General features: G+C 54.5%; 1 protein-coding gene across 2 annotated transcripts in view; it reads right to left on the bottom strand.

Annotated features, from left to right (window-relative positions):
• The window catches only part of SEMA3F (semaphorin 3F), a 42,307-nt gene that overhangs the window by 20,360 nt on the left and 3,403 nt on the right, over window positions 1-18,544 (bottom strand). For both annotated transcript variants that reach the window (XM_062585799.1, XM_062585800.1), the window contains exon 2: window positions 17,298-17,462. In XM_062585799.1, coding sequence (XP_062441783.1) covers window positions 17,298-17,418 — 121 coding nt within the window. In that variant the 5' untranslated portion in view covers window positions 17,419-17,462. The remainder of the gene's footprint in view (window positions 1-17,297; window positions 17,463-18,544) is intronic.

The following is an 18,544-nucleotide window of genomic DNA, read 5'->3' as shown; positions in this document are numbered from 1 at the left end:
CTCTACTTAGGGCTGGCATGGACAAGGCGTGCGAGTGTGCAGAGGGGTCTGGCTGCTTATAGCTCTGGTGTCTGGTTTCAATAAGACCATGTACAAGCATGTTTGCTGGGGGTGGGGGGGTATGAACACAGTTTCAGAGCTGATGGGGCAGGGGAAAAGAGGGGCCTGGGCTGTGCAGGGACAGCACATGACCAGCTGGGAACCCAGCTTGCCCTGCACCCTGAAAGCACGTGGCCAGGGAGGTGTGGGGCATAGGTGCACCTTGCCTGTGGGGCAGGCACATGGTGAAGCCTGAGGGGTGGGAGGCTGGGGCATGTGTCCCAGTGCCCTCCATTGCACTTTCTCCCTTGCCTCCCATTTGTGCTCCAGATGCTCCCTACCACCAGTCATGACTCTCCCACCACCCACAAGGCACTGGAACAGGCCCCTCGCCTGCCCCATGGGGTGCTGGGACCAGCCCCCTTCCTGCACCACTGCTTGCTGGGATTAGCCCCACAGGACACTGGGACTGGTCCCTTGCCTGCCTAATGGCATACTGAGATGACTTGCCCAATAGGGTGCTGTCCCGCTGCCATCTTGCCCTGCCTGCCCCCTGCCCCTACAGTGGGTGTGTGCATGCCACACAGAGAGTGCGTGCATCCTCTCTCTGCAGCATGTGCGTGTGCATGTGCCTTGCTATGTGCATGTGTCTGCACCTCACGCAGCATGTACACGCATGTCAGTGCTCTCTCTGCTCCCCATCCAGCCCTGCAGGCTGTCCTCAGCACCTGGCACAGCCATTGCCATCCCTGGTGCTATGCTCACCCAGCCGTGTGCAGACTTTACCCCATCTACTTCCTGGACATATCAGCCTCTCGCATTGCGACCAAGGGCTCCTTGCTCCTGGACCCAAGGCCTTGCTTTACCAGTGCAGCTGCAGGCAGGGGCAAGCAGGATCAGGCAAGGGCCAAGGGGCAGGGCCAGGGGGTGGACAGGGGCAGGCAAGAACAGGTGTGGAGGGGCAGAAGCAGGGGGCAGGCAGAGGCAGGCAGGGCCACGGGACAGGTAGAGGCAGGCAGTGGCAGGCAGCAACATGGGGCAGGCAGGGACACAGCACAGGCAGGGACATGGGGAAGATAGCAGCAGGCAGGGATATAGGACAGGCAGGGGCAGGCAGTGACACAGGGCAGGCAGCAGAAGGCAGGGACACCGGACAGGTGAGGTAGGCAGCAGCAGACAGGAACATGGGGCAGGCAGCAGTAGGCAGTGACATATGACAGGCAGCAGCAGGGAAGGAAATGGGACAGGCAGCAGTAGGCAAGGACATGGGTCATGCAGCAGAAGGCAGCAGCAGGCAGGGACATTGGACAGGCAGAGACAGGCAGCAGCAGGCTGGAACATGAGGCAGGCAAGGGCAGGCAGAAACAAGCATGGCTAGGCACCATATGAGCCAGGGTCCTGAATCCCAGTGGGGATACTGCCAGGGGATATAGTGATAAAATCACAGGACACAGGATTAGGCCTCTGCAACTCCCTGCTGCAAGCAAAGCTGAGCACCAGGAACAGATCCCTACCCCAGAGAAAGCATGGGAAATGGCTTCCCACCACCAGCTGTAAATTATGGGGAAAAAAATGCGAGAATTCTCCTATCTAAATCACCAAGAGCCACTCAGCATTGAATTCACTGGGGCATTCTGCAGTGCTGCAAACTGCAGGAGACAGATGAGAACCCAAAGGGTAGTTTGCAGCGCCTAGAGCGGAGACACAGCTTGGGAGTCAAGGAAGGCACCGGGCAGCTCAAAAAGACGGGGCACTGGAAAGCACCCTTTGCAGTGACCTTCCAAAACACAGTTGTAGGAAGGGCGCCGGCTGGGCAGCGCGTCCCAGCCAGGCTGATGTGCTGAACTCTCCTGCCTCACTTCCTGCAGGAGCAATGGGCGGGTGTCTGAGCCAGCACACACCTCTCTCAGAGCAGTGTCCATGGCACAGGCCGTGAAGGGGCAGACACCAGGCTGGCCTGGGAGCACCATGGATGCAGGCAGAGGAGGGGTAGGAGCCAACCCTGCCACTCGAGCATGAGAGGTCATGTCCCAGGCTGCAAACTGTCATATACTGGAAGAGATGGAGCCACTTCACATTCTTCTAGTGACTCCTTCAACTGCCACAAAATGGGCATCAACACTAAAACCATGCACCAGTCCATCAAACAGAGGATAAAAATAACCAAGGTGTAAGCAGAGCCCTATGAGCCAAGGAAGGTAATTAAACACCTAGCTCTGGGCTTCTTCGGGGGTTGCCCTAGCACCTGGGAACTGTTCCCAGGCCTCCCCCCCCCCCCCCGAAGCAGCTGCCTCCTAGGGCTTTTTACTGGGGGCTTCACAGGGAAAGGGGCAGGTGCAAAAGGCCGCAGCCCTTGCCGGTAGCCCCTATTCAGCCCCTATGCCCCAGCGATCAGAGGGCGCAGAAACACCCACACACCTCAGGCACCCACAAAGCCAGGGCTGCCTTGGTGGAGGCCCTGATGGACGTGCGCCACTCCCACTGCCTCCGTGCCCACTGCCCTGTGACGCTGAGGGCATCTCTAAGCCGATTTCTCTAAAAGTGATGGACAGGCAGGCGAGCCCATGCTCCAACCTCTGACCCCTCCTACTCCTTCCCAGCTGTAATCCCCTGAGCCCCTGCCAGCGGGCAGCTCAGGAAGAGGCGCCCTCCTTGCTTAATCCCTGCTGGATCTGCCTTCAAGCCTGTCCCCAGGGGCCATGGGAGCCTTGGCCAGCTTGCTCGCACTGCAGGGAGCTGGGCAGTGTAGGAGGATCTGGCACCAAATCAAAGGCCAGAACAGGCTTGAGAAAACAGCCATGACCTCCCAAACATGCATGTACTAGGCTGCAGGGGGCATGGCATGGATGCACACCTGGCATGGCAAGGTCCTGTGCATGGCAGTGAGAGCAGAAGGGTCTGGTGCAACGGCAAGCCTCTGCCCAGATGCCCACGCTCAGATCTGCTCACAGAGAGTGTAGATCAGGATGGCTTTGTCAGCACACAGCGAGAGGGATGCATGTGAGAGGCAAAACACAGGCATCTCACTGTGAGCACAGAGGGGCAGACATGGCACCATCAGCCCAGCCTTATGCTGCTGGGCATCACGCGTAGAGTCAAGGAGAGCAGCCCAAGCACAAACCCAGTGCGAGGAGGAGGCCTCATCCACCAGTGCCAGCCCTGCTTGCTGCCCCCAACAGCCTTGTTCCCCCAGGCATGGGGCCAAGCAGCCACGTATGCCCTGGGCTGGAGAAAATAGCTCATTAGAGGATCTGCCTGCCGAATGTATTCCCCCTCACATCCCAAAGGCCAACCTCTGCACCGGCAGAGACCAGCAAAGCCCCAATTCCATGCTGGGCAAGGGTCTAATCCTCTTTTAATTGCCTGCTGTAGGAGCTGGAAGTTTCCAGCCTCTGTGCTCAGGGATCTGCATGGCACGGCAGCTTGGGCTACGCTCCTGCCTAGGGTCAAGATGAGCATCCCCCAAATGCTTTGCTCCCGCACAGGGTGGCCAATATGGGGACGGAGGGTTGCACTTGCCACAGGTCAGATGATTGAGGCAGAGGAAAGGCTGCTTGGCTACAAATCCTCATGTATTGGGACCCATTGTTCCCACAGCAGCCACCTCATGCCCAATGGTAGAGGTGCTGGCCTGGGATCCTTCTCCCAGATGGACAGCAAGTTGGGCTCCGTCCAGCAACGGCCAAGCCCTGGTTCTCAACACCTTGCAATATCACAGTGAAGAGCTGCAATTGCTCAGACAATTTGTCCAGACTGCCTGTCTCACTCCATGCAGTCCTTGCAAAGCCACCTGCTCCCAGCCAGGCTGGATGCAGACACCTGAAGAATCTCCTTTCCATGATCATTTCACAGTCTTGAGTGTGAGATTTAATCACCCTCCGCCCTTGAGCAGCTACAAAAGATGTTGGTGGCCAGGAAACTAGCCAGACCTTTCAACAGCAACAAAATGCAACCCTCTTCTCTCCCTCCTTGGCTTCAGCTCACTACTCCTCATCGGCTGTGAACAGCACAGCCTGGTTACATGCTCCATAAAGCTAAATTCCCCTCTTATTTGTTCTAAATTTACAGCCTTTCATTTCACTGAGCAGCTTCCCAGTGATGGTGATGGGGAGCAGCTGCCCACGCCTCTGCCCTCACCATCTCAGCAGGCTGGGTGACCTGCTGCATGGCCTCAGAGGAGTCAGGACCAGCTGATGGAGCCAAGAGCCCAACACTGCATGCCACAGGATACCACCACAGAGCCCTCTCCTGCTGGATGCTGCCCCTTATCTCCAGCAGGCAAGATGAGAGTGGTCCCAAACTCAGAGGCAACCGCATCAGCTATCAGTGCAGAGGGACCAGCCCCAGTCCTTTACCAGTGCGTCTGCAAACTGGGGCTCATCTCCAAATAGAGAATGGATTTTGGGTCTCTCCAAAAAAAAAAAAAAAAAAAAAAAAAAAAAAAACAGTGCCAGTTGCATCCCAGAGACCTGTTCACCCCACACAAGTGCCTCCAGGGTCCTGTCCCCTCGAGTGCCTCTCGTGCAGAGGCTGGTGCAGCGGGTGCAAAGAGTTAATCCACTTTGTGACTGGGAAGGCCAGCTCCCCAGGTGCACCATTAGCCCATCCACTGTGCCAGCGAAACTAATTACACGTGCTCCCACCTAATTAGTTTCTAATTATGAGCTTGTAGTGCATTCAACATAATTAACATGTAAATTACATGCCATGTTTATATTCAATAACTGCTCTCCTCGTTCCTGGCAGTAGAGATTACACTGCCTTTCAGGAGCCCTCTTCTTTATTTTAATCTGGGCGAATGAATTTAATTTAAATGCCAATGGAGTAGCCCTAACTGTATTTCTCCAGTGATACAGTGCTGGTCCCCAAAGAGCTCTAGGAGGAGCAGGTCAGGCCTGGCTGAACTGGTGCTGGGACTTGTGCTCAGCCGCAAGTCCATGGGGCAGCCGGGGCTGCTCTGAGTAGGACAGCAAGGAGAGTAGCTGGCCCAGGAGGGAGCAGATCCCATCCCAAGGTTATGGCTGGTCCCAGACAAGCCTTGAATACCTTCTTCCTCCCCAGGTAAGCCAGTCACCCAGAGTAGAGATGAGCTGGGATTAGTGTTGCCAAATCAGCTCCTGTCAGGGCCACCAGTCTAGGGGCTGGAGCAGACAGCAAACATGAGCATCTTTCCCTCCCTCCTACAAGATACTGTTTTTGCCACATGGCTGCTCAGGGACCTGCTTCTGTCCCTGCAATCACCTCCCAGGTTACAAGGCTCCAGGAAAGGCAAAGAAGCATTGACCAACAAGAAAAACAGGCTAGCGAAGGGGTGCCAGAGAATGCTGTGAGGGGAGCAGAGCCAGGCAACCCCAGCTGGCCCCAAGCTGCTGCCAGGCAAAGGGGGCCTGGCTGCAGCTCTGAGCTGGAGCATGGGCTCAGACCACCCAAAGTGAAATCAGTGCTAAAGCCTTTGAATCTGCTCTGAAGGAACCCTCTCCAACCCCCACAGAGAGGAAATCTGCCCCAGATTAAAAAAAAAAAAATAGAATAGCCCCCCAGTGCCTGCAGCTCACCTCCATGTTGCCTACTTGCAAAGCCCAAAGGCCAGTAGGTACCTGTAGGTAGTAGGGGGCCTTTCTTCCTTCTGTGGTAATCCCCCTGCTCCCCATACCAGCATGGGTGCAGGTCCTGCCCACGAGAGGGATCCTGCAGCCATTGCACAACAGATGTGGCCAGATGGAGAAAAGGCAGGTGAACAGAGCCTGGAGCTCCTCACAGAGACAGATGCCAGCTGAGCCCTCATCAGCGGGGCTATCATTTACTACTGTGTTTCTCAACAAAGCCAGGGAACAGGCTAGAGCAAGCCCAGTGAGGCAGTCTCACCTCCCAATTCATCTGCCCAGGCTCCCTGGAGCAGAGCCTGGCCGGAATAAGAGGCCCAGTGGAAAGGATTACATGCCACACCTCATCCACCTTGGGAATCCTCTGCCCTGTTTCCCCACAGCCCTGTGGGTCTGCCCCTGCCCAAGCCTCTAGATGCAGGAAGCAGCCTTCCTCTCCACGTCAGTCATGGCAGTGAGGCAGCAATGGCTATGAGCCAGCAATGTGCTCTTGTGGCCAGGAAGGCTAATGATATCCTACAGCGCATTAGGAAGAGTGTTGCCAGCAGGTTGAGGGAGGTGATCCTGCCCCTCTGCTCAGCCCTGGGGAGGCCTCATCTTGAGTACTGCATCCAGTTCTGGGCTCCTCAGTACAAGAAAGACACGGAGCTACTGGAGAGAGTGCAGTGTAGGGCTATGAAGATGATCAGAGGACTGCAGCATCTGCCCTATGAAGAGCAGCTGCAAGAGCTGGGCCTGTTCATCCTGGAGAAGAGAAGACTGAGGGGGGATCTTATCAGTGTCTACAATAAGTACCTGAGGGGAGGGTGTCAAGAGGATGGGGCTAAACTCTTTTCAGTTGTCACATGCAACAGGACAAGAGGCAGTGGGCACAAACTGAACCACAGGAAGTTCCGCCGGAACATGAGGAGGAATGTCTTCCCTGTGAGAGTGACAGAGCACTGGAACAGGTTGCCCAGAGAGGTTGGGGAGTCTCCTTCTCTGGAGATATTCAAAACCCGCCTGGATGCAACCCTGTCTAACATGTTCTAGGTGACCCTGCTTGAGCAGGGGCAGGTTGGACTAGATGATCTCCAGAGGTCCCTTCCAACCTTATCAATCCTGTAATTCTCTGACCTGGTGGGATCAAACCAACATTAACTGCTCTAGAAAGGAGTGAGATGCTGATGTCAGGGAAAGGGGTGGGAGAGAGTCACAGAGGGGTGGGAAATGCTCACACATTTCCTTTCTTAGACCTTGGAACTGAGAGTTCATTAAGTACTGGTGGAAGGGTTAGAGAAAACAACTATGAGCCAAAAGACACAATCAACATTTCACCAGCAGGCAGGCCATCATGCCAGCAGAGGTTAAAGGAATAGATCTTTCTAGGTTTCTCTCTTCTGTACCTTGTAACACTTAAAAAATGCTCAGGAGAGCCAGGAACCTCTGTCCAGGAAGCTGAGCTTGCCTGGAGCAGGTTGACAGCAGGCTGCTGTAATTGTGTGGCTGCTAGATCCACACAGCAGAGCCAGACCCCCCTCCAGTCTTCCTGAGTTTCGTTGCAGCCATACCCTGAGGTTGCCACTCAGGGCATCATTTTCATTCTGGAAACTGCAGAGATTTAAAGCAAGCCCCATCACTCCTTTTGGAGGTTTTCCCCCTTCCTGACCTGAAATTTTGCATGTTGCCTTTTGCCTTCCCCTAATGGAAGGGGAAAGGTAGGTTAGGCAACAAACATGGACAGAGGGGCTGAGCTGGTGCAGGAGAGAGAGTGGTGAGGGCAGATTTGTCCCCGCTTGCATTTAAATCATTTGTTGTTATTGGGGCTGATCAAAGAGCTGGGTGGGTTGCATGATGAAAGCAGGATTGCTTATTTGTTTAAGCGTCACTTCGCTACCCCTTGATGGGTTATTTATGATGTAATTAAGCTAATTACATGTAATAAGAGTTTCCATGGCTGTGAGCCAAGCTCTTTTCCCATTTAACCAATTCACAGGTGGTAGGAAATTGAAGAAGTCTGATGAGGACTTGGGAGATGAGATGGCTCTAGCTTCTGCACTGCTCCACTGAGCATTTCAGCTACTTGTGCTAGTTTGCTTTGATTGCAAACCATTTCCAGCTCCCACAGGGAGCATCTCCGTGTGCCATCACCGCTTGGAAATTCTTTTCATGCAGCAAAGGAAGAACCGTGGCTAGAAATGTGTGCACAAAGAGGGGGAAAGCAAACGCGGACTGGGGGCCTGTGGCATGCCGAGGTGGGCTGCCAGTGCAGCAGCCATCCCGTGGCACTGCTGCACTGCTGAGAGCTCCAGGGAAGAGGAGAGCTCTATGTGGTGGCAAAGCAAGAGCCCTGGGAGTGCAGCACAGAAGGGCTGGGGCCCCTGGCCCCCAAGCCCGGCCATGCAACAAACACCTCCTGGAGGCTTGCACCCCACTCCAAAGCACGGCAATTTGGGAATGGGCCAAAACCCTACATTTCTTCACTGGAAATGCTGATTAATCCCCCACCCACATCACAGGAAGAGGCGGGCAGGAAAGAACAGCCTTTCGACAGAGCAGTACTAAAAATTACCCCAAGTCTTTGAACAGGGAGAAGTTCTTGAAGCAGGACATTTTCCTAAACGCAAGTCTTGCCTTTTGCATCAAAGCAGTGTCCCCCCTTGAGACAGCCTCTCCTCCACACTCAGAAATGGCACGGGAAACACTGAAAATAAAGATGTGACATGAAACATTTTGTTCGATCAGAGAGTGACCCTGTCTGCAAAACGTCTCCTGGATGCCAGCAAGGATGAATCTGCAGCACAAGATTCTGAAACTCTCACAGGGCAGGAAAAGCATCTCCCCACTTGGCTGGCCCCACCACTGACCTCCAGGGCTTCTCCATGCTGGCGGCATGTCGGGGCCTCCCCCCAGCCTCACGAGTTGGGGACGTGAGGGTGTGCCGCAGTGAGGAAGTCTCACTCAGCAGAGGCGAGGCAGCCGACACGATGTCCCTCCAGGCCCTTCAGCCAGGTCCTGGCCTGGGAAGGGCTCTGGGGAGCTGATCCCTGGGTCTGGTCCAGCCTCATTAGCAGCAGGAAAAAACCCTGGTGCCTCCTCAGGAAGGAACCCTTGTTTGGAGAAACCCTTTTATTCCTCCGAAAGGAAACAACCTCTCCACGGCTAATTTCCAACCATAAATCACCCTGTGCTTTGCACCCTCTCCCCCAGCCTGAGCCCTCTTCTCCCTACGGAGAGCTGCTCCTCAGTGAAGGCCCTGTCCTGCAGACACAGCATCCTCTGGGTTGCCTGGCCTCTTGTATCCCAGCCAAAAACAGGCCACTGAGAGCACCTGCGATAGCTAGCAGGGCTGGAAAGCTCTTTGCTGGTCTAGCAGCCAATTTACAAGATTTAGGGGGGGACACTAAACTCCTCGACATGGCTTTGGTTGAGCAGTCAAGTTACAAGGACCTATTTCCCCCACCACCCAGGGAAAATTTCCTACTCTCCAATTCAAAGGCACTCGTGGACTACAGCCTCACAGTGACCAAGCTCTCCAGCTCTCCCATTTGTCACCAAACATGTTTCGTGGTTGGGTTAGGGGATGCAGGAAAGGTTTGGCACTAGGTCCCCACTGATCCAGGCCTCCAATACCCTGGATGAGGGGTATGGAGTCAAGCAACAATCTCCTTGAATATGTCCTCCCCAGGCACATTAAAGCATCAACCTTGTCTCTTGCACCAGGGTGACAGAGGGGCAACACACCACAAAATGGGTTGGGACAGCTGCTGCCATGCCAGCGAGGCCTAGAGAAAAATCCCAGGGTTTGAAGTGATTTTTCCGAAGTTTGTAATTTGGGGATGTACAACACATTTTAGCAACCCACAGTATCCCCGCCAAGTGCTGCCCAGAGCCACAGCCCTGGCCTGGCTAACAGCAGGTGCCGTGGCTTGCTTTCACAGAAACCCAGTGAACAACAGCCACCACCGCATGCCATGACCTGTGTTGGGGCTTTTCTTTTCTTTTCTTTTCTTTTTAAAAAAAACTTCTTTTTATTTCCTAACCCCTAAAATCTCTCATTTGTCTCTGACAAGCAGCCAGTGCCTGCAAAGAGCACATGCTCTGCAAGGGAACTAGGTTCATTTTTACAGGCAATTTGCTAACTGCCAAAGAGGCAGCAGGGAATGAAATAGCTCAAATTGTTCCAGGTAGGGGGCCTGGAGAATATTTTGCCACATTTTCAAGCTGGTTGAGTCTTTCCTCCCTCATGCATCAGACAACACTCAAGGATCTCAATTCTGCATCTCTGTTGCTGGCAATTTCTGAGACCTCCTGGGCAAAAACACCCCAAAACCCAAGTGCACACAGCAGAGGAATGGGAAAAGTTCAGGGAAGCAGCAAGAGGACAGGGCACTGAAGGGACCCCTGGAACACGGCAAAGCCTTGCTAAGGAGGGTGGGCACAAGGACGCTAGAAGGAAGGGGCCAAGCCAGTCCAGGAGGAACCCCACCACTTGTCCACTAACTGATTTCTTTTGAGGGCTCACGAGCTTAGTAGATAATGGCTGGGGGTGGGAGGATAAAAATCGCACAACTTTAGCTGGGGAGGAGGGGGCTCATAAGGAGCTTACAGAGGCTCTCAGCTGGAGCCCAGCAGGTCCAGTCAAACTCAGGTCAGCCCCCAGCAGCAGCTAGTCCTGGTGGGGCCAAGCCACCCCCCCCCCACTGGACGGACGCAGGCTCACCCTGTTTGTTGCCTCCAGATGCTGCAGACAGCCTGCATAGCAGCTTTACTGCTACCCCCAAATTGTCCTGTGCTACCAGCCCAATGAAAATACCCTACCAGTTCATAGGCCAGGAGGTACCCTGCAAAGCCACATCACAGAGTGGTCACAGGCTGCAAGCACATCTCCTTTTACAGCCCCTCACCCCCAGCTTCTCAGCCACCTTCCTGGCGTAGCTTGAGCAACTAACAGCACTAGGCACAGCAGGACAGAGACAGGCTCACCCCTGCATCAGCAACTCTCCTGGTATGTCCCCAGGCCTGGCCATCCTTGATGCCATAGTCTCCAGAGCCCTTGGCTGGTGGCCCCCTCCCTCGCACATTCCCCCATCTGGCTGTGTTTATTTGAGTCTGCTGTCATTAAGTAATTCCTACTCTGGTACAGCTGCAGCAACTTAGGATGGTGCCTCCTTGGCACAGGGAGCCATGGCCCACTTGCTCAGCTCCATCTGCCACCAACTCCTCCCATCCCACCCCACCCCAGATCAAGGGTGCCAATGCCCTAGAGAAAGGAGTAAAAAGCGCCTGAGGCAGAGCTGGCTGCAAGCACCAGTTTTTGCACCGCCAGCCCCTAGCCCAGGGGCTGCAAATCTCACTGAGACAACAGGAGGGCAAGTGGAAACTGAGGTACAAGCAGCCAAGGAGAAAGAAACGGTGTTACAAAGTGGGCTAGCAGCAAAGCTGTCAGGGGACTCCAGAACATGATTTTTTTTTTTTTTTTTTTTGAAGTGATTTCATCACTAAAAGGGGAAAATAGGTGGAAAGCAGCAGGAAAGGCTTGATAGTGGTGCAAGCTCAGATTCCCACCAAGTCCTTCTCAGCCCTGGCCAAGGCAGGAGAGGGCAAGGGGTAGGGGATAGCCCAGATGAATTCACCCCAGGAGTATTTACAGTTTCCAAACAGTGTAATGGCACCAGGAACCACAGAAGCCCATCCTCCCACCTCACACCCCAAATCCCCTCCGCACACTCACTGCCTCCCACCTACCACCTCCCCCATTGCCACCAGAAGCAGCCCTGAGTGACGGGATCCCCACGGATGGATGACAAAAATCCAGGAGCATGCTGAGGGCTGCAAGCAGGGTCTCCCTGCCACACAGGCAAGAAGAGGGGAGGCCTCAGCCAGGCCCATAGCTGGCACTGCTGGGGTGGACAGGCTGGACAAGAGTTCCTCCATGTCCAGCTACACCACAGCCAGGACTCCTCCTCAGGAACAGTAGCCTGCATATGAACTGGAGCTCTGCTAGGACCTTTTTTTGTTTTTGTTTGTTTGTTTTTTAAATGAGAGGTGGCAACTGCAAACACCGTTTGTTCCTTTTGTCACAGGCTTTGTTCCTTTTGTCACAGTCGAGAGGGGCTCCCTCTTTGGAGCTCCCTCTTTAAAGCCCGCTGAAGGCCCTGGCCCCAACAGCTTCCTGCCTGAAGCGCTCCACAGTTGGTGCGCAAGAAAACCCTTCCTTTCGGCATACAAAGGACCATGGCCCCAGCCCCATCGCTGCAGTTTTCCCATGGCTGGCCATAGAAGGCACGGAGAGATGAATCACTGGGTCCTGAATCCTTGGCCAGTTGGCCAGGAAGCCCGGCTGAGCATGGCACAGGGAGCTGATGTCTCCAGTGTCGGAGCTCCATCTTTCTCCAAACACAGGAGGAAATGGCCAAGGGCAGCAGGAAGCTCAGAGAAGAGGGGGAAATGGTTAGAGAGATGATGATTAAAAATATCCTCTATTTCTGAATAGCGAGCGGAGATCTGGGAAGAGCTGTTGGCAAAACAGCCACTCCCCAGCCTCTCCCTCTTCCAGGGAAGCAGGGGGGAATCACGCTGTTCTTTCCATGCTGGCCACCTTCCTTTCTCAGCCACCATGGTCCATGAGAGATGCCCAGACAGGAAAGCCTGAGAGGGAGGACAGCCAGACAGGGCCTTGGAGCCAGCTCCACGCTCCTGAATGCCAATGAGTGGGAGCCCTGAGGTTGCAAGGAGCACAGGGGAGGATGCGAGCAGAGCAGAGCCCGCAGCCCTGGAAGATGGTCGCCAAGCTGGGGGTGCAGTGTGGGGAGCTCCTCACAATGGCAGCCCTTTGAATGAGCGCAGAGAAGAGGAAGCCATGGGGAGACAGGGTTCAAGCCAAGGCCAGGCCAGCCCCTGCCTGCCTTCCTCCATCACCTGTGGCCCCAAATCCCCAAGGACTTCAGGATAAGGATTGGCCTTGGCTACAATGCCTCAGCATGGGCAGGCAGCTGTGGCAAAGTGTCTGGCCTTGTCCCGGGGCTCCCTGTCCTCACTGGCTGTTCCTGGGACTAGAGCTCCCATCCCTCACCACCACCCTCGTCCTCCACACCACGGGTCACTCTGCCTATCCCACCACGTTTGCCCTGATGCTGGCCCACAGAGATGAGATCTGGCCCCTCATGTGCCTCTTGATGCATCAGCCTTCACGTTGTTTTGCTTTTTTTCTTCCACTTAAACCACTGCAAATGCGATCTGATTTTGTAGATGATGATGCAGGCCCCTAAGGAGCTGTGACAAACTCCACTTCCTCCTTGAGTAATCAGTAGCAAGGAAGACAAACAAACTGAGAGATGCTCCCAAGGCTGGCTGGGCTCCAGGCACCACTTTTAAGCTAAGCTGAGGCATCTGGGGGAGTCAGCCACTCAGTGCAGCTGCTTTGCTGGCATCCTTGCCGGGAGTGAGAGGGGCCAGGAATCATAGATTGGTAAGGTTGGAAGGGACCTCTGGAGATCATCTAGTCCAACCCTCAGCATAGCCTGTACGGGGATTGAACCTGCAACCTTGGCATTAGCAGCATCACAGGAGCTGCCAGTGGCCCCTTGGTCATCTCCTTACCAGGAACCAGAGAGAGCATCCACAGGAAGTGCTCAGTGGTATCTGCACCTCCCCAGGCACCATTCAGGACTAGGTACAGCCCAGGTAATGAAGTGGCTCAATCCTACATGCCAATGTGTTGGCAAGAGGCTACTTCTGCCAGAGCAATGTCAATGATGAGGATGTGCACCCAAATCCTCTGTCTTGCCCCAGCAGGATCCCTCCTGCCATGCCAACATCACTGTCCATGTACCCATCCTGGGGCATGTGTTCTACTCTGCTTCCGTCCCAACCACTACATATCCTGTGGTCATCCAGTCCCTCATGCCAGCACATATCCCTGCCGTCTTGTCACTCTGCAGGCAACTCCTCCCAGCCAGCATGGCCTAGCCCAAGTCATGACATGAGTAGCTCAGAGCCCATCTTGATCCTATTGCAGCTGCCTGCACAACACCATCTCATTACCCCCAAGAACTATGCAGCCCACCCCAACATTTCCATCACCTGTGCTGCTGCTATGTGCCACGGTCCAGCCCTGTCTGGGGGATTTGGGTTGGGGGGGGGGTTGACACCAGTCAAAGTTACTGTGCTAGGTTGGCTGGGAGAAGTACATTTGCACCCTGTATTGATGAATGCTTCCTCAGCATGTTTCTCAGCCCCATCGCTTAAAGACAGATGCTTGCAGATTGACTCTTAAAAGCTGCTTACAGACAGCTCAGCTTGCAGCTCCTGAGTCCCAGCTGGCCCTTAAGGAAGGCCCAAGGCTTATTCTTATCGACTGGAACCACTGCAAAAGTACAGCCAGAGACGGAATAAGCAAGATCTCTCTTCTCAGACATACTAGACAGCAAGTGCTTCTATGAAACAAGCCACAGACATTTCAGGACATGGAATTATATACCACACCTTCTTTCATTAGGAAATCCAGCCCCTTGGCAGCAAGACCAGGAGGAACCCCCAGGCACAGAGGTGGGTGCCTGTCTCAAGAAATCCCAGGGAACAGTGGGCATTGCTGCCAGCAGGCAGGATGGAAAAGGGCAGAAGAAGAGAGCATAAGGAGAGGCTGGAGATCCCAACAAATGCAGGCTCCAAGTCACTTTTGTGACACTCCTACATCCCTTTGGCACAGCCAGGGATCTCTGCTTTCACCCAACCACCCAGTTCTGCTTTCTCTTCCTGTGTCCCAGCTCCATGGCTCCCTGCCAGCAAGAGATGAACCAAATGCAAGATGCAGAGAGAGGAACACTCCTCAGAGCTAGGGCCAAACATGCACAAACAATCCTGCAGCATACCAGGCCTAACCATGCTTATCCGGAATTAATTCTGCTGCTCCGGGCATGCTGGGTGGCTCCAGGACGGCGATATGCATTAGCATATACAGTAGAAGCTGGCTGCACCCAAGGAATTACCACAACATGAGGGACCAGTGGTCAGCGTGGAGCCCCTCCTCACCCCGTGCAGCCCCACATCACATGTCACAGCAAAGTATAGCACTCCAGCACACACACGCTGGGACCTCAGTCTCAAGGTGGAAGTTTCCCCACTGCGTGCATGAGCTATGGGTCACACCCATAGTGTGACCCATATCGCAGAGTCATAGACCCAGGTTCTCCTCCACAACCTGCTCCCACCACACACCTGCCTCTCCAGGGAGGTTTCCCTCCTGTCTTGCCTGCATGAAGCAGAGTTGACTGATGCTGGGCTGTTTTATGCCTTGCATGGATTTGGCCCCCTGCCTCAAACCACTCAATGTGCTCAAACTGTACAATGCCTCTCTCTGCCAGGTAAGGACCTGAAGGTTGATGCTGACTTACACAACCAGGGCTATAGGCCACAAAGAGCGGCAAGATGCAGCCATATCCCTGAAGCCCTCTGGCCAAAGGAGACATTCACAGCCTTTGGGTGTTCTTACCCCAGCCTAACCACTGATGCAGTCATTCTAACTGCAGGCCATGAGACATTTCAAACACTCATTGCGCTGATGCACCATCTCCACATGAGGAAGGACAACAGCACCCATGCACCCATACAGGGGAAACTATGTTGGGAACCATGCTCTTGAACAGCCTCCCAGATCCATTTCTGTCCCTGTGTTTGCACAAGGGACACATTCATCTGCAGAAAACAGCAGCAGTAACTTCTGCAGGGCTGAACACCCTGGACTTGCTTTGGCAGCACCCAAAAACCCTCCCAGTTTACCTGTCAAAGTAGAAACCAACTCTTGCAACAACTAAATAGCTGGCAAGCACACCATCCCAAACTAGACAAGGTGCTCCAGGACCCCAGTTGCTGATATGCCTGCATCAGCCAGCCCACCCCCTCCTCCAACATGCAGAAACCGCTCACTCATTTCCAGCCTGAACTTGCCCCAGCCTCTTCATACCATTGATTTTCGTACAGAGCCCAGCTTTTAACTACAGCAGCTCTCCCTTCCCCCCTTGTCCTTGCTGAATTTGCAGTCAGCATCCAGGTCCCTTTCTGCTGAGCTCTGCCAGACTGAAGACGCCACACTGAGCTTTGCTTCTGTGATCGCCTCTCCCATCAGCTCCTGCATGAATTCACATCCCTGGGCCACCAGTGCCAAATCTAGTATGAAATCTGGAGGGCAAAGTCATGGCAAGATCTCATGGCAGGGCCCAGCTGGCAAAGGGGAAGGTGCTGTGCTGGTTGTGCACTTGCTCTCATAACTCTCACAGTAGGCTAGCAGTCAGCAAAGGAGCAGACACAACCCTCCTCAAAGTCTCCCATTGCCCCTGCTCCAAAACCTTTGTGCCTGTGCCTCTCCTCTATCACATGTCCTGAAAGTGCCCACTAGATCATATAACCCTGCTCCAGCAGGACATAGAGGTGGAGGCAAGCCAGATTTGCATCCAAACCCAGATCTCACCCACTGGTCAGAATGCAAGAAATCACTTTGGGGGTGGGGGTGGAGTCCCTGCAGCCCCACCAGATGCTGAGCTGGGGTACAGGGAGAGTCACAGGGAGAGTAGAGAAACAGGGTGGGGACAAACTGTGCCATGTACAGGAGAGGGATTTGAGATCAAGATCTCCCCACAAGAGTTGAGATCGGGAGGAGAGCCCATGCATCCTGGCTCCTAACACCTCTCCGTGCAACACACCTCTTGCGCCATCCCAGCAGCAGGCAAAAGGCACAAACCTTCAAGTGCCTGCCACCCTTTTCACAAGTGGCCCTGCCCTGGGAGGCATCCAAACACAGAGGCCGGCAGCAGGCAGCCAGCTCCAGGGCCTGGTGGCAAGCGTGGCAGGCCCCAGAGAGACAATGGGATCTGAATATGCTAGCAGAGCCTGCTGCTGACAATGTCAGCGGGTGCAACTTTTGTTCTATTCCTCCAGTTTTGCAACCCAACCTCCCGCAATGGTGCCTCCACACCCCACCCCCCACTCTTTGGGGCTAGGAACAGCTCTGATATTTCAGTTTCCAATATTTCAATCTGCCCATTGCCAGGTATCCCTCAACCTACATGCAACCCATAGCTTCCATGGCCAGATCATCCTATTATCTCTTTCTCTCTGGGTCTAGAGGCATCCAAATGCCCTGGTACTAAAGGGTTAACTCCTTTCCCCCATTAACACATCCTCCCCTCCTCTTTCCGGCTCCCTGCCAGCTCCCAGCCAGCTCCCAGCCGTTAATACCAGCTCCAGGGGTCCGGTGCTGCCTGTCTGGACTGTCAGCCGTTGCGCTTGACTCTGACACTCTGCACTCGCAGGAAAGCTCCCTGTGACTCAATGTGAAGTATCGCCAGATGGAAAGACCCACTGAGCCACCCACCCACAAGGGGAAGCATACTGGATGGGCTGGGGAGACTCCCAGTCCTCTGGATTGGGAGGGAGAACGGACTTGGAGCTCATCTGGGTAAGGACCCAGATCCATGCAGTGATTTCTTCCCTGTTGTCCAGAGCTGGGGCAGAGGGAGCAGCCTACTAATGCCCCCAAATGAAAGGAGGAAACATCAGCCTGGACTGATCTCCCTCAGAAGGGGCTGTGGGTGCAGGAATCTCCCCCCGCTCTGATAAGGGGGTGCAACGCCTGCTCCTCTCCCCGAATCTTGCTCCGAGAAGCAGATGGGCTCTTACCTTTGAAGGAGAGCTGCACCCTGGGGGTGGCAAAGATGTAGTCTTTGGCATGGGTGGCCTGCCAGCCCAGAGTCAGCAGAGTGGCCCAGAGGAGAACGCCAACCACAGGCATGTTGGGCATGTGCTTAGGTCCCGAGTCCAAAGGGAGTCTGGGAGGGGCCAAGCCTGGCAGAGGGGGCACAAGAGGGAGAGATATCAGTTTGGGTAGGGATGCCCCAGGATGCCAAACAGACAGACCCAGCACGGAGGACGTCCCCATCCTGCACAGACCCCCTCCCAAAAGCTGCCCCTAGCAGAATTACAAGCCTGAAGGAGGAATCTGCAGACCTGCCAAGCCCCCTTCAACCCTGCTCTAATTGCAGGCCAGAATTGCTGCTCTCACTCTCTGGAGAACAAGAGGTTACCTGTGCCCTCCTCTACCGAAGAGGGTATAAACCCTACACCTCCCCACCAAGCTCCTCGATCTGAGTCCAGAGCTCATCAGTCAGCATGCACCCTTCTCTAAGAAGGACTAGGAGCCAGACTAGGGTGGGAGGTCCCTGCAAAACCTCACTCCATGGGCTAGGGGCAAGGGACAGAGACTAGGGGCTGGAGGATATGAGCTGCCTGCGGAGGGTCTGGCCTCACCTCCAGCTGTGGGCACCAGGCCAAGTCCCCGCAGCACAGCAGACAGCAATGTTGCACCACTTTCCTTTGCCGACCCAAGCAAGCTTGCCCAGCTTTACCCCTCCTGAGCCCACCCCATGGCAGCCCAACCTATTTGAAGCATCACTGCTAGGCTGGCTTACCCTGCTCAAATGGGTAAATCTCCAGATGAGGCTCCATGGCTCATCCCCCACCCCTCCTACCCAACATTTCCTCCCAGCTCTGAGCAGAGACACAGCAAGCAGAGCTGGGACCAAATCTTTCCAGCATGAAGGAAATCTGGACTTCATTATTCCAAGAACAGAAGAAAAAAAAAGTATTTTTCAAATAAATAAAGGAGGAATTAAAAACCCTGCATGTGTGCCAGGCAGCTGGACTCCCTGGGGCTCCAGCAAAGAGCAGAGCTGGCCAAGATGCCTCCAGTAAGCCACACGCACCCTGGCTCAGCATTTTGGGTGCAGTGCCCCAGACTGCCTCTCTGTGCAGGCCCTGAAGAGGGACCATTCCTTTCTGGCCCACCTTCCCTGCTGAAGCAGGCTGAGGCTCTCATGCATCATTTCTTGGGGCTCCTTGGGTTTAGGGCAGGATTTTGGAGGAGACGT

Source organism: Rhea pennata, chromosome 12 (genome assembly GCF_028389875.1).
Source record: "Rhea pennata isolate bPtePen1 chromosome 12, bPtePen1.pri, whole genome shotgun sequence".
Taxonomy (NCBI): domain Eukaryota; kingdom Metazoa; phylum Chordata; class Aves; order Rheiformes; family Rheidae; genus Rhea; species Rhea pennata.
The sequence above is the reverse complement of the archived record's forward strand: the minus strand, read 5'-3'. Positions and strand labels throughout refer to the sequence as shown.